At 37.8% G+C, this 14,864-nt stretch overlaps 1 protein-coding gene across 2 annotated transcripts in view; it reads left to right on the top strand.

Annotated features, from left to right (window-relative positions):
• SHOC2 (SHOC2 leucine-rich repeat scaffold protein) overlaps positions 1–14,864 on the top strand; it is a 62,501-nt gene that overhangs the window by 13,298 nt on the left and 34,339 nt on the right. For both annotated transcript variants that reach the window (XM_005874540.2, XM_005874539.2), the window contains exon 2: positions 10,247–11,186. In XM_005874540.2, coding sequence (XP_005874602.1) covers positions 10,484–11,186 — 703 coding nt within the window. In that variant the 5' untranslated portion in view covers positions 10,247–10,483. The remainder of the gene's footprint in view (positions 1–10,246; positions 11,187–14,864) is intronic.

Raw genomic sequence — 14,864 nt, 5'->3', positions numbered from 1 at the left:
GGACCTGCTGTGACTAGAGTGCAAAGTGGGAAATATCAGAGTTGTGGCAGGAGAAGTAAGCAGGGGCCAGATCTTGAAAGACTCGGTAATTACTGCTAAGAAATTTGGATTTTATCCTGAGGGCTGTGTTTATGGAGGCCACCCACTCTTCCCTCAAGTGTTTTAAATTGTATAGTAACCCGATTAGATGTGAGTATTTGAATGATCACTCTAATTACAGTGTAGTGATTAGGTTAGGAACAGGATGGGGGAGTGGTTGTGGTAAGACCAGTTACAAAGCTATTGGAAGAAATTTGGTATTGCCTAGAGCAGGGTAGTGGCAGTGAGAATGAAGAGAAGTTGAAGTCAGGAGAAATTTTGGGAAAAGAATGGATAGGATTTGGTGATGATTAGGATGTCAGAACTGAAGGAGAGGTAGGAGTCAGGATGACTCCAGGAATCTTGACCTCCCCTCCAAACCTTTTCAGTTGCTTTCTCCTTAGCTATTGTCTTTTTTAATTAATTGATTGACTGATTTAAAAAAATTTAGAGGAAGGTGGGTAGAGAAAGAAAGAAAAACATCGACTTCTTGTTCACTTTTTATGCATTCATTTGTTGATTCTTCTATGTGCCCTGACGGGGGATCTGGACAGTCCTATAACCAACTGAGCTATCTGAACAGGGCCTACCTGTTATCTTTTTTAAGAAGCCTTTACTGATTCCCCCAATGTCCAAGACTGTTTTAGGGTCTTCTCTTTGTGCTGCAGCAATCCTTACCACACCGTTCTTTGCCTTATCCACTTGTTCGTAAGCTTACAGACAAGAACTGTGACTTATTATTGCATACTTAGCATCTTGAACAGTGCATGACACTTACTAGTATGTATTAAATAAAATGTTGACTGAATGAAAATACAGTTTTTATACTTATATAAATTTAAATATTTATAATTGGAGAAAAACTGTTTTTCTGAACTGCCAGTATCCAAATATTGGTTTATAACTTCAGTGGATCAGAACCCTCCATGAACTTTTGAATATCTCTTGTACTATAATTCAAATCTGAAGTGCTGGATATATTTAGTTCTTCATGGGCTATCATGGACTAATTTAAATGGGCTTTGATATTATGTTGACCTCTTGTATTATACATTCAGATTTTCTTTATAAATGAAATTTAATTACCTTTATCCTTTCTCAGTTTAAAAGCCAATATAACCAAACTAGCACTTTTAGGATTTTTTCTGTTTCAAAATGAAAATAGCTTTTTTTCATCCTTGATTATGAAAAGAGTGAATGCTTATTATATACATTTAAAAAGTGGTACAGAGCCCTAACCGTTTTGGCTCAGTGGATAGAGTGTCGGCCTGCAGACTGAAAGGTCCCAGGTTCGATTCCGGTCAAGGGCATGTACCTTGGTTGTGGGCACATCCCCAGTAGGAGGTGTGCAGGAGGCAGCTGATCGATGTTTCTCTCTCATCAATGTTTCTAACTCTCTATCCCTCTCCCTTCCTCTCTGTAAAAAATCAATAAAATATATTTTTTTAAAAAGTGATACAGAGATAAAGGAAAGCGAAAACCATCCTAATACATAACCATCATTTGATGGATATTTTTCTACACTTTCAAGATTTTATATGTATTTATGAATGCCATGATTAAGTTAAAAGAAAAATTATCAACAGAAAGGGAGTATTTATGACATCCATATTAATAGTCTCATTAATAGGAAAAGGTATTATTATCCTTCATACGAAGAATACTGATAACTAGTATATAGCATATAGATTGGGAAGTCTTATATATTCTTCACAAAGTACACTATTATATTAAAAGCACTGGTAATTTCTGCTGTAAAAACACAGTTTAATTATGTTTGAAATACATCTTATCCTAAACCTGTTTGACCATGGGACTAAATGTTGTAGAAATAGATTTTGGGAAATTTGGAGAATGTATTACTGAACATTTTCAGGTTAGCATGTTGTTAGATATTCTAAAACATGTGTTTGCATGACGGGATTATCTGTAGCCATGGGGACCTAATAAGGTTTTTAATATGGATAAACTAGAGGCCCGATGCATGAAATTCGTGAATGGGGAGGGTCCCTAGGCCTGGCCAGCGATCAGGGCTGATCCATGGGGCAACCAGCAGGGCAATCAGGCCCCCCCAGAGGGTCCCTGCTGGCACCCACCCACCTTGGCTGGCCTGGGGCCTGCGGGCTGGGGGCAACTCCTGCATTGAGCACCTGCCCCTTGGTGGTCAGTGTGCGTCATAGCAACTGGTTGGTCTGCCGTTAGGTTGATTTGCATATTAGGCTTTTATTAGATAGGATAGGATTGCCAGTGCCCATCATATGTACTGGCTGGTTGGGCGGGTGCAATTGGCACCAGTGAGAGCTTTATATGTATCGTGCATGCACGAGTCATACCGTGCGCATCATACATACCGGACGGTCGGACAGTTGGTCGGTCATTTAGCCTTTTATATACATGGATAGAGGCCCAGTGCACAGATTCATGCATCGGTGGGGTCCCTTGGCCTGGCCTGCGGGGATCGGGCCGAAACTGGCTCCCCAACATCCCCCGAGGGGGTCCCAGATTGCGAGAGGGTGGTTCTTGGCTGACGCACCCCGGAATCGGGCTCCCTCCTCTCTGGTTCCGGGTGCATCACCCAAGAACCGCAGCTGCGAAGTCACTGCAGTTCGGCAGCTCCTACATTGAGCGTTTCCCCCCTGGTGGTCAGTGAATGTCATAGCTACCAGAAGGTTGGCCAGTCGCTTAGGCTTTTTAGCCTTTTATATATATAGATAGATGGTATATAGGTTACTCAGAAAGTAATTTTTGAACACCCCAAATTGGTCTTTGAAACTGCTTTAAGACTCAGCAATTGGAGTCTTAGAGCTTTAGGTACCTATGAGATCATGTAGACCCCAAATGCGTCAGTGAATGTCATAGCTACCAGAAGGTTGGCCAGTCGCTTAGGCTTTTTAGCCTTTTATATATATAGATAGATGGTATATAGGTTACTCAGAAAGTAATTTTTGAACACCCCAAATTGGTCTTTGAAACTGCTTTAAGACTCAGCAATTGGAGTCTTAGAGCTTTAGGTACCTATGAGATCATGTAGACCCCAAATGCTTTTTTTTTTTTTTTTTTTTTCGAATGAAAAAACTGAAGCTTAGAAAGATAGCATTTGTCTAAGGTCACATTGTAATTTCTCAAGGGATTTGGAACCCAGATCTACAGCTCCAGAGCTTTTGGTCTATTTTTCCCTATCCCCCCCCCCCCCCCCCCCCCCCAACTCCCCCAATATATTACTTTTAATCACATTCCTTTTGAGAAAGAAATAGCTAGAAGATACCTTCATTTAATATGAGAATTGAAAATAGAGTTTGATATAAATTAAGGTGGGTCAAATTTAATGTAGATAGAACATCTCAGGTAAGTCTCTGGACATATAGTCCCCTCTTACTTGTCTGAATTATTCTCTTTCTCCTAGGCAAGAGAAAAAGTTTTGAAATATGAATGTACTCTTTTTTAAATATATTTTATTGATTTTTTACAGAGAGGAAGGGAGAAGGATAGAGAGTTAGAAACATCGATGAGAGAGAAACATTGATCAGCTGCCTCCTGCACACTCCCTACTGGGGATGTGCCCGCAACCAAGGTACATGCCCTTGACCGGAATCGAACCCGGGACCCTTGAGTCCGCAGGCCGATGCTCTATCCACTGAGCCAAACTGGCTAGGGCATGAATGTACTCTTAACAATGCTACTACTAAGGAATAATCAGTGCTAGTTTTTAATAATCAGTACATGGACCCAGGAAGCACGAGTCAGGTTCTTTTCTGAATTGAGCTGCATCATCACTTCCATTGTGGTCAGTTATGGAAACATTTATGTATATACTAGAGGCCCAGTGCATGGATTCGTGCATGGGGTGTGGGGGGTGGGAGGTGGTCCCTCTCAGCATGGCCTGCGCCCTCTCACAATCCGGGATCCCTCAGGGGAGATGTAGCAGTGCGCCAAGTGGCAGGTGGCCAGGGAGGTGCGTGCATGGATTCGTGCGTGGGGTGTGGGGGTGGTGGGAGGTGGTCCCTCTCAGCATGGCCTGCGCCCTCCCACAATCCGGGATCCCTCAGGGGAGATGTAGCAGTGCGCCAAATGGCAGGTGGCCAGGGAGGTGCCCAAGCCTGGGCCGGACCGTGCCACTCGCGCTCATCTCGCTCCTCTGCGCCTGCTGCCTCCGCTCGGTAGCGCTGCTGCGGAGTCAGGAGAGGCTCCCCCCCACCACAGCTGAGCTTGCCAGCTGTGAGCCCGGCTTCTGGCTGGACACACTGACCACCAGGGGGCAGCTCCTGCATTAAGAGTCTGCCCCCTGGTAGTCAGTGCGCATCATAGCGACCGGTCGACCAGTTGTTCAGTCGTTCGGTCGTAAAGGTCACTTAGGCTTTTATATATGTAGAATAGATTTTACTATTAGTGGCAAAGTGGACCTAAATGCTACAGAATCAAATCTTGTTCTGTGAACAATTTTCCTTGGTTTATGTATCTAATCCTGATTATTTACATGATTATGTATATCTATTGAATATATTCTGAATTAGTATAGTGGTTAAGACATGGTTTTGGAGTCAGAACTCTATCAGGCTTGTGACTGCCAATTATGCTCTGTGTGATCTTTGACAAGTCATTTGATTGTTTTTGAGCCTCAGTTTCATCATTTATAAATGAGGATTAATCTTCCTCAGTATTATTGCAAGGACTTAATGGGATAACAGCTGAAAGCACTTAGCACAGTGCCTGGCATGTAGTAAGTACTCGATAAATACTACGTATCTGCTATTACTAGTGGTGTTACTGTCAGATTCACACCATCCTATTGGTCAAATAATTTAACTTCCATAAATCTTGGTTAACTCATTTGTTAATGGGAGTAACACCACTTGGGGTGCCTACTTCACAGGGTTAATTGGAAGTCAAATGTAATCATGTGATAGTAATTTATAAACTCTCAACCTGAACTGAAGTGACAAGTCTTACACCATTAGGACCAGGCAGGTGAAAGAGAGAGTGGAGATTTCTTTTTGAGAAAGAGTTTAGCTAGAGATTGACGACGCATCTGCCTTCCTTCAGTACTGACATACTGAGGCACATGCAAACATATAACTTCCTTTCCGAGTCAGTCAGGCCCAGAATGCATATCTATTTCATGTACTGCTCATAAGATTCCAGATGAAGAATCTGTGGCAGATTCCAAACTCTTCTAGCGTTTGCTCTCAACCTCCATTTTTTTACCTTATTCCCTGCCATTTCCTCTTTTCTCTGCCAGTCTCTCATCACTGATAGCTCCCCTGTCTTTCCAGAGAGAGGTAAGCATTTAAATAAAGTTTAGGATACATTCTTTTATTTCTTCTGTGCTCTTACACAAATGTGTAACTCTCACATTTATGTTTTTCTTCAAACAAATAAAAATACCCCAATTAATCATATTGTGAAGAAGCCACATTTTCAAAAAGGATTTTCTGGATTGTATGCCCATCAGCAGACTGTGATTGTCCATTTCTCTGTATGCTCACCAGCCCTGTTCTTTTTTTATGTTTTCATTGGTAGATAGAACATTATTTCTCGTATTTTTAAATCAATATTATTCTAATGAGTAGTGAAGATACCTTTATAGGTCTTTCAAAACGCCGGGGGTCGGGGGGGGGAGGGACCCAGAGTTCATTTGATCATTTATTTCAGAATGGAAACATAACTTTGGACTCTGTGATTCAATTCACCAAACATCAGTTTAGCATACTACCATACCTTGGTTTTTACCCTTAACTATAACTTAGAAATCACTATCCTAAATTTGATGTTTCTCAATCCTTTATTTGTGTCTAATCTTTATATATAAGTACCCACAAACAATATATATCTTATATGTTTTAAAACTTTATACAAATAAATTATTCTTTTTTTAAAAAACTTATATGGAATTTATTGGAGTGGCATTGGTGAATAAAACTATTTTAGTTTCAGGTATGCAGTTCTGTAATACATTATCTGTATATTGTGTGTTCACCATCCCAAGTCAAGCCTCCTTCCATTACCATTTATCCCTCCTTTACTTTCTTCTACTTTCCCCTACCCACCTTTCTCTCTAGTAATCACCATAGTGTTATCTGTGTTTATGAGTTCTTTTTTGTTTTTGCTTAATCCCTTCACTTTTTTCACTGAACCCCCCAAACCCCCTCTTTTGACAGCTGTCAGTCTCTTCTCTGTGTCTGTGAGTCTGTTTCTGGTTTCTAAGTTTATTTTGTTCATTAGATTCCACATATAAGTGAAATCATATGGTACTTAACTTTCTCTGACTGGCTTTCACTTAGCAGCTTAATACTCCCAAGGTCCATTCATGCTGTTGCAAAAGGTAAGATTTCCTTCTTTTTTATGGCCCAGTAATGTTCCAATGTATAAATGTACCATGGCTTTTTTATCCACTTATCTACTGATGGGCACCTTGGCTATTGCAAATAATGCTGCAATGAATATAGGGGTGCATACGTTCTTTCGAATCAGTGTTTTGGGTTTCTTCTGATATATTCCCAGAAGTGGAATTTTTGGGTCATTTTTTGAGGAAACTCCATACTGCTTTCCACAGTGGCTGCACCAGTCTGCATTCCCATCAACTGCATGAGGGTTCCCTTTTCTCCACATCCTCACCCACACTTATTTGTTGATTTATTATTGATAGCCATCCTGACAGGTGTGAGGTGATATCTAATTATGTTTTTTATTTTATTTTAAATTTTATTGGGGTGACATTAGTCTACATGAACATATAGGTTGCATGTGTGGATTACTAATTTACAAAATCTGTGTATAAGACCATAAGCCTACCACCCAAAGTCAAATCTTCTCCTGTCACCTCATATTAGGACCCCTTTCTTCCACCAACCCTCCCCTCCTCTGGCAACCACCACACTGCTGTTTGTGTATATAAGTTTCAGTTTTATATTCCACATATGAGTTAAATCATATAGTTCTTAGCTTTCTCTGTTTGACTTATTTCACTTCGCATAATGTTCTCAAGGTACATCCATGTTGTTGTAAATTATGCTATTTCTTCCTTCCTTATGGCCGTGTAGTACTCCATTGTGTATATATACCACATCTTCTTTATCCAGTCCCTTGTCGTAGGGCACTTTGGCTGTTTCCAACTCTTGGCCACCGTGAATAATGCTGCAATGAACATAGGGGTGCATATGTCTTTGCATATAAATGATTTCTAGTTTTTCAGGTATATACCGAGGAATGGAATTGTTGGGTCGTATGGTAGCTCTATTTTTAATTTTTTGAGGAATCGCCAGACTGCTTTACATAGTGGTTGTACCAGTCTCCATTCCCACCAGCAGTCACTGAGGGTTCGAGGGTTCCCTTTTTCCCACAACCTCTCCAGCGCTTGTTGCTTGTCTTGTTGATAATGACTACTCTAACTGGTGTAAGGTGGTATCTCATTGTAGTTTTAATTTGCATTTCCCTGATTGCCAGTGAGGTTGAACATCTTTTCATATATCTATTGGCTGTTTGTATGTCTTCTTGGGAGAGGTGTATTTTCAGGTCCTCTGCCCACTTTTTGATTGGATAGTTTGTTTGGTATTAAGTTTTACGAGTTCTTTTTATATTTTGGAAATTAAACCTTTGTCAGAGCTACTGTTTGCAAATATCATCTCCCATCTGGTTGGCTGCCTGTTTGTTTTGTTGTCCGTTTCTTTTGCTGTGCAGAAGCTCTTCAGTTTGATATAGTCCCATTCATTTATTTTTGCCTTTACCTCCCTTGCCTTTGGGGGCAAGTCCATAAAATGTTCTCCACGTAGGTCCATAAGTTTGGTACCTATATTTTTTTCTATGTGACTTATAGTCTGGGGTCTTATGTCTAAGTCTTTGATCCATTTTGAATTAATTTTTGTACATGGGCATAAAATGCAATCCAGTTTCATTCGTTTGCATTTCTGTGATGATTAGTGATGTTGAGCATCTTTTCATGTCTATTGGCCATCTGTATGTTCTCTTTTGGAAAAGTGTCTATTCAGGTCCTTTGTCCATTTTTTTTTAATGGGATTGTTTGTTTTTTTGGTGTTGAGTTCTTTATAAATTTTGGATATTAAATCCCGTATCAGATGTGTCATTGATGAATATGTTCACTCACAGAACCATTCTTTATATATTATTCTGCAATTTAATATGTTTCTGTTTTTGGAGGTGTTGTTTACTATTGTTTCTGAGATTTATCTGAGTTTCTGGAGGTGTAGTGATTTTTACCATGGTGAAGAGGGACTTTGCCATAGAGGCTCCTTGTGCAAGCGTGTAGAAGTTTTCATACTGTAAATACCTAGCAGCAGAATTGATGGATCTAATGGGTAGATGTGGCATTTTCAAATTCATCGGGTTTTTACCAAATTGTTGGCCATAATAGTTTTAACAATGATACTTTTACCAGCAGAGTGTGAGTTTTTTCAGCTCCATATTCTCTAACAGTTGGTTTTATCAGACTTTTTACTTGCTAACTTGATGGCAATAATGTCTCTTAATAGTTCTCAAATTACTATTTGAAATATTGAGCAGTTTTGAAACAGTATTTATTGGTCATTTAAGTATTATTCTATGAATTTCCTGCCCATTTTTTAGTGCTGTATTTATATCGTGGAGGCCCTCTTCACCTTGCTTGTATTCTTAACTCCCCATGCATGCACCTATCCCTTAACCACCCAGCTCTTCATGTAGACATCTTCCTTACTTACCCCTTTTACACTCCAGTGTCACACACTGGTTCATCACTACCTGTGCACATTCTTTTCACTCCATTCAGTCTCTGATTCTCCATGCTGAGCCATCCCCCTGTGAGGACACACATGTCCACCCCCTTGGCCTCTGACACCTCCTGTGGACTGCCAACTTATGTTGATGTTCACTTAGTCCTGTTTGGGTTCTGATATCCCCCAAACTGAACTGCCCCCTTGTGGGCTTGTCTTTCTCCTCTTACCTGGGCTCTGAAATCCAAGATTGGGGGTAGGCTTTCAGTACTCTACCCTCCTTAGTCTCCTGCTGACATTCTGCTATGGGACTTTTTGATTTTTCACTTTCAACCATCACTGGGGTGGATGCCCACCTGCTCTGCAAAACTCATTTGCTTTAGTTCTGACTTGACCAGGATGGGGAATGGGTGTGTTTGACACTCAAAAATGTTATTACAGTTTTATTAAAGAAATAAGAAAAATACAGATACAACAGAAACAAATGAGTATATATGAAGGACAAATATTATATTGCTGTTGTGAAAGTTAACAAGAATTTGAGGTGTGAAAAGATTTACCTAGGAACTAGAAATAAAACCAAGAATTAAAAACAACTTATGTTGTATAGTAACTAGAGGCCTGATGCACGAAATTCGTGCATGGGTAGGGTCCCTAGGCCTGGCGATCAGGGCCCCCCCAAGCACCCCACTGGCAACAGCCTTGGCCGGCCCCACCCCCCACCGCCGCCGCTGGTCGCCTCCCTCTGGAAGGTAGTCCCCAGATCTACCTGCATCAGAGTCATCTAGAGTGCTTGTTTAAGTGCAGATTCTTAATGCCCTTTTTCCTGAACCTATTTGCTGTTTTCTATACATATTTCACTTTGCTTATTTTGTTCTTTTACCAGACTGCTCTCCGTTCTATCATCATCACTTTTGAAATCATGGCTGTTAATTAGACTATCTGATAATTAGTTGCAGATAGAGCAGTTTTAGTGTAGTGGTTAGGAACATAGGCTGTAGATACATACTATCTACGTTGGAATCTCATCTTTACCATTTTTCCAAGATTAAAAGCTAGTTAAAAAATATTTCTGTGCCTCAGTGTCTCTGTGAATGAAATAGGGATAACAATTTATCTCATAGGGCTGTTTAATATTTGTGCTTACAAATATTTGTACATGGAAAGCACTCAGACATTAGCTGCTGTTGTGACTTTTCCTCTTTTTCATCTCTTAACAAAATTTTGTTCTATAGTAACTGGTATACTTATCTTCTTTTTGTACAGACTATAAATTATTTGAGGATAAGGTCTACCTTATTAATTTTCATAGATTTTCAAAGGATTTTGCATAAGTGCTTGATAAATATTTACTGTATAAAATCATAAGAAAATGCCAAAATTGTCAGTATAATTGTTTTTCAGAGCCCATTTGCTTAGAATAAATTATAATCTAAAATATTAATATTATCTGTATTCTATTTCAGGAATTCTAATGAATCATTGCTTGACCAGCACCATTTTACCAGTTGAAATGAGTTATCAGAAATGGGAATAGATCCGACATGTAATAGATGGCTGTTACTCCATGGTGATTACTTCTTCAAGCCAGTACCTTTTTGATTCCATAGGATCTTTGTCTCTTCATCTTTGAATTCTAATTACTATTGTTGGCAAATAAAATAAAAAGAGTTCATGTAGTTTTTGCCAAAGCTTGAGTCACCATGAGTAGTAGTTTAGGAAAAGAAAAAGACTCTAAAGAGAAAGATCCCAAAGTACCATCAGCCAAGGAAAGAGAAAAAGAGGCAAAAGCCTCTGGAGGTTTTGGGAAAGAGAGCAAAGAAAAAGAACCTAAGACCAAAGGGAAAGATGCCAAAGATGGAAAGAAGGACTCCAGTGCTGCCCAACCAGGGGTGGCTTTTTCAGTTGACAATACGATCAAACGGCCAAATCCAGCACCTGGGACTAGAAAAAAATCTAGCAATGCAGAGGTAATTAAAGAGCTCAACAAATGTCGGGAAGAGAACTCAATGCGTTTGGACTTATCCAAGAGATCTATACACATATTGCCATCATCAATCAAAGAGTTGACTCAATTAACAGAACTTTATTTATATAGCAACAAATTGCAGTCCCTCCCAGCAGAAGTGGGCTGTCTAGTAAATCTCATGACACTGGCTCTAAGTGAAAACTCACTTACCAGTTTGCCTGACTCTCTTGATAACTTGAAGAAGCTGCGGATGCTTGATTTACGGCATAATAAACTGCGAGAAATTCCTTCAGTGGTGTATAGGCTAGATTCTCTCACCACTCTTTACCTTCGCTTTAATCGTATAACTACTGTGGAAAAGGACATCAAAAACCTGTCAAAACTCAGCATGCTTAGCATTCGAGAGAACAAAATCAAACAACTACCTGCTGAAATTGGTAAGAGCCTTGGTTTACTATTACTGTTTGTAGCATTTATTATGCTAAATAATTTGAGTACTTTTCCATACCAGTAAATATTTGATACTTGCCTAAAAAGCATCTGGTTTCTAAATTCTATCTTATTTATGGTTTACTTTAATTATTTAAGTTTAGCAATATTAATAGTACATGGTTTGAGATATTGTATAGACTCAAGAAAATGAATTTGAATATAGATGCAGTTAGGCCTTTTTCCCCACAAACCTAATCTGCTTTCATTTTCATTGAAGAAAAAGTGAACTTGAAGCAGAAAAAAAAATATTTGCCTGATTTTTAAGTTGTTGCCCCCTGTTTTTAAAGTATTTATATATGTAATTTTATCAGATCCATTAAGGCTACATTTTCCCATTTTCTGACTTTCCCTTCTTTACCTGAAAAATGTTTGTTTAAATTCACATCCCTTTTCTACCTAAGTTACTACAAAAGATTGGCATATCAGGACAGTGTCAGATGAAAAGTGAAGAATTTTAAAAGTACTCACATGTTCATTAAAAACAATCCAAGATACAGAAAAGTAGCAGAAAAGTCACATACTAAATGAAACACTGTTAGCAACTTGGTAGATTTCATTCCAGTTTTTGTATATAAAGCTAAATTTTACTGAAACATGTTATTAAAGGAATGGTAGTAGAATAAAAATAGGAAATATACATGTGTAAAAAAGTCAGTAAAAAGAAATTTATTGCCTTGATATTCTTAATTATGGAAAAAAATTTAGAAACATTTGGAATATAGTAAACCTTTGACTTATCAATTTTGGGAAATTGATAAAGGTATTGTCTTTGTGGGCCCTTTTTATAAATTTTAAAATAATGACATAATTGATTAAGCAACTTTTAAAGGCAAGTTTTCTTTTGTATGAAAGTCCAATTTATTCTTAATAAAAAGGTTGGATTAAATATTTTGTTCCATTGGTCTTATAGTGGGTGATGAAGGAAATTTCCTCTTCTTAGGCTCTGCAGCTTTGTAGAAATGTAATATTCTGTATTTTAAAAATTTTATCTAGTTTTGAAGAAGATGCAGTGTAAATTTTAGTTAGGGTGTCACTACATTTGACTCTAACCAGATACTTAAAATCGTAACTTAATTTTGGTTTAATTAAATGTACTTAGAAAAATCCATGATAGATTTTTCTGAAGCAATAGTTACAAAATGTGGCTCACTTAGGAGATATTAAAGTATTCCCAGGAATTTGAATGGAAACATTCCTTTCCATGTGTTCAGATGAGGATGTAGCTGCTGAACGACTTCTGATTTTATACCAGATTCAGTCAAAATTTGACCTGGATATATGGCTCATGGTGGAATAGAAATTATAGGCTTTTGGAGAAAGAAATGCTTACTTTTTATATGGGAAAAAATGTTATTTCCTATCTTTGCTCTTGTTGTTTTGTATATGTTTCATTCTCCATTCTAAAACTTTGGCTTTAATTCATATGAAGTCTCTCTTTAAGGATTTTTTTTCCAATAGAGAACTTATCATATTACCTGGGAATTAAGAACACATTTTAAAAAACAATTGTTTTGATTTATTTTAGAGTGAGAGAAAGGGTGAGAGAGAGATAGAAACATCAATGTGTGAGAGGAACATCAGTGGGCTGCCTCCTGCACACCTCCTACAAGGGATTAAGCCTGAAACCTGAGCATGTGCCCTGACCAGGAATCAAACCAGTGATCTCTTGGTGCATGGGTTGATGCTCAATCTACTGAGCCACACCAGCCGATCAAGAACACATTTCTTAAGCAAGGGATTATTTCATGGGATTTTAAATTTACTTCAGTTGTTCTTGAACATATAAGTATTTAAACATTTTTACTAAAAAGTGAATGTAGTTTTTTAAATTGGAAATTTTTCTTTAATTAAATGGTTGATATTTGTGCCTGTCTAATTTTTTACTTTTATTTCTAAATCTGTAGTTTAAAGAATAAGCACAGAATTTATTTTTTAATGAGCATCCTCCCACCATTAGTGACATTATTAAAGTTGATGCTGTAATTTCTGTATTTCTGTAAAACTAACTTCATAAATGTTATTTTATTTCAAGAAGGGCATCAGGTAGAAAGTAAACTGCTTTTAAATACAAAACTTAATATTTATTATGAGGAATTAAGACATATAAGATTTAACTTAGATGCATGGATTTGGGGCTGTACACTGTTCTGTACATGAGTACTTTACATACATTATCTCATTAAATTGTATAACCCAAGGAAATAGGTATCTCTCCTCCTATTATACTGAAGAAGGAACTGAAAATGTAGAGAGATTTAGATAATTTACTCCATACCATGCAGCTAGGAAGTTTAGAATATGAACCTAGATTTTACACTACTGCCCCCTCTGGTCTAGAAAAGTGGGTCCCACTCCCATAGATTATGATTTAGTGGTCTGGCAGGTCCAGGGCATCTGTACTTTTAAAGAATAAACTGGGTTATTCTATGTGTAGCTGCAATTGAAAGCCGTTGCATTAGATTTTTTATTTTTTTGAAGTGGGGAGGATATCAGCAGCTTAAGATGTAATTCATATACCATACAATTCACAAATTTAAAGTATATAATTCATTGTTTTTTAGCATGTTCACAGAACTGTGCAACCATCACAAACAATTTTTAGAACATTTTCATCACACCAAAAAGAAACTGTACCCTTTAGCAGTCACCACTTCTATTTTCTCCCAACCCCTTAGCCCTAAGGCAAACACTGATCTAATTTCTGTTTCTATAGATTTTCCTATTCTGTACATTTCATATAAATGGAATCATACTAAATATGGTCTTGATGATTGGCTTCTTTCACTTAGCATCATGTTTTCTGCATTCATCCATGTTATAGCGTATATTAGTTCTTCATTTCCTTTTATTGCTGAATATATTCCATAGCATGAATATACCACATTTTATTTACCCATTCAGTTATGTTGAACATTTGGGTTGTTTCTACTTTCTAGATATTATGAATACAATAACTATGAACATTTTTGTACAAGTTTGTGTTTGGACATTTGTTTTCATTTTTCTTACGTATGTGCTTAGAAGTGGAATTACTGAGTCATATGGTAGTTTTATGTTTAATATTTTGAGGAACTACTAGACTGTTTTCCTAAGTGAATGCACCATTTTACATTACCAAGAGCAATGTCTGAGGGTTCCAATTTCTCTACATTTTCAATATTCTTGTTATTTTCTTTTTTATTATAGCCATTCCATTTATTATAAAGGAAAGACAGAAATAGTTATTTTCTGTGATGCAGACCATCCTTTACTACTTGCTAAATAAAATCAGCTGTTTTAAGAATGTTTGCAAAATAAGGCTCAGGCACAAAGATGAAGTAAAATGAAAATTTTACATTTTTAAAAATGTTACACTCCTTTCATATAATTTGCTAAAACCCATTAGAGAATTTAGAATCCAGAATTTATGCAAATTATCATTTTGTTAAACTTCCATTTATAAGTACTAAATTAACATCCTATCTAGTAATAGACAAACATGGTAATTAACCATACCTCCGACACGCTTCCCATTGGCTAATCAGGGCGATATGCAAATTAACTGCCAACCAAGATGGCGGCCGGCAGCCAGGCAGCTGAAGCGAACAGGAGGCTTGCTTGCTCCAGTGATGGAGAAAGCCAAG

This window comes from Myotis brandtii, unplaced genomic scaffold (genome assembly GCF_000412655.1).
Source record: "Myotis brandtii unplaced genomic scaffold, ASM41265v1 scaffold441, whole genome shotgun sequence".
Classification (NCBI taxonomy): Eukaryota; Metazoa; Chordata; class Mammalia; order Chiroptera; family Vespertilionidae; genus Myotis; species Myotis brandtii.
The sequence above is the reverse complement of the archived record's forward strand: the minus strand, read 5'-3'. Positions and strand labels throughout refer to the sequence as shown.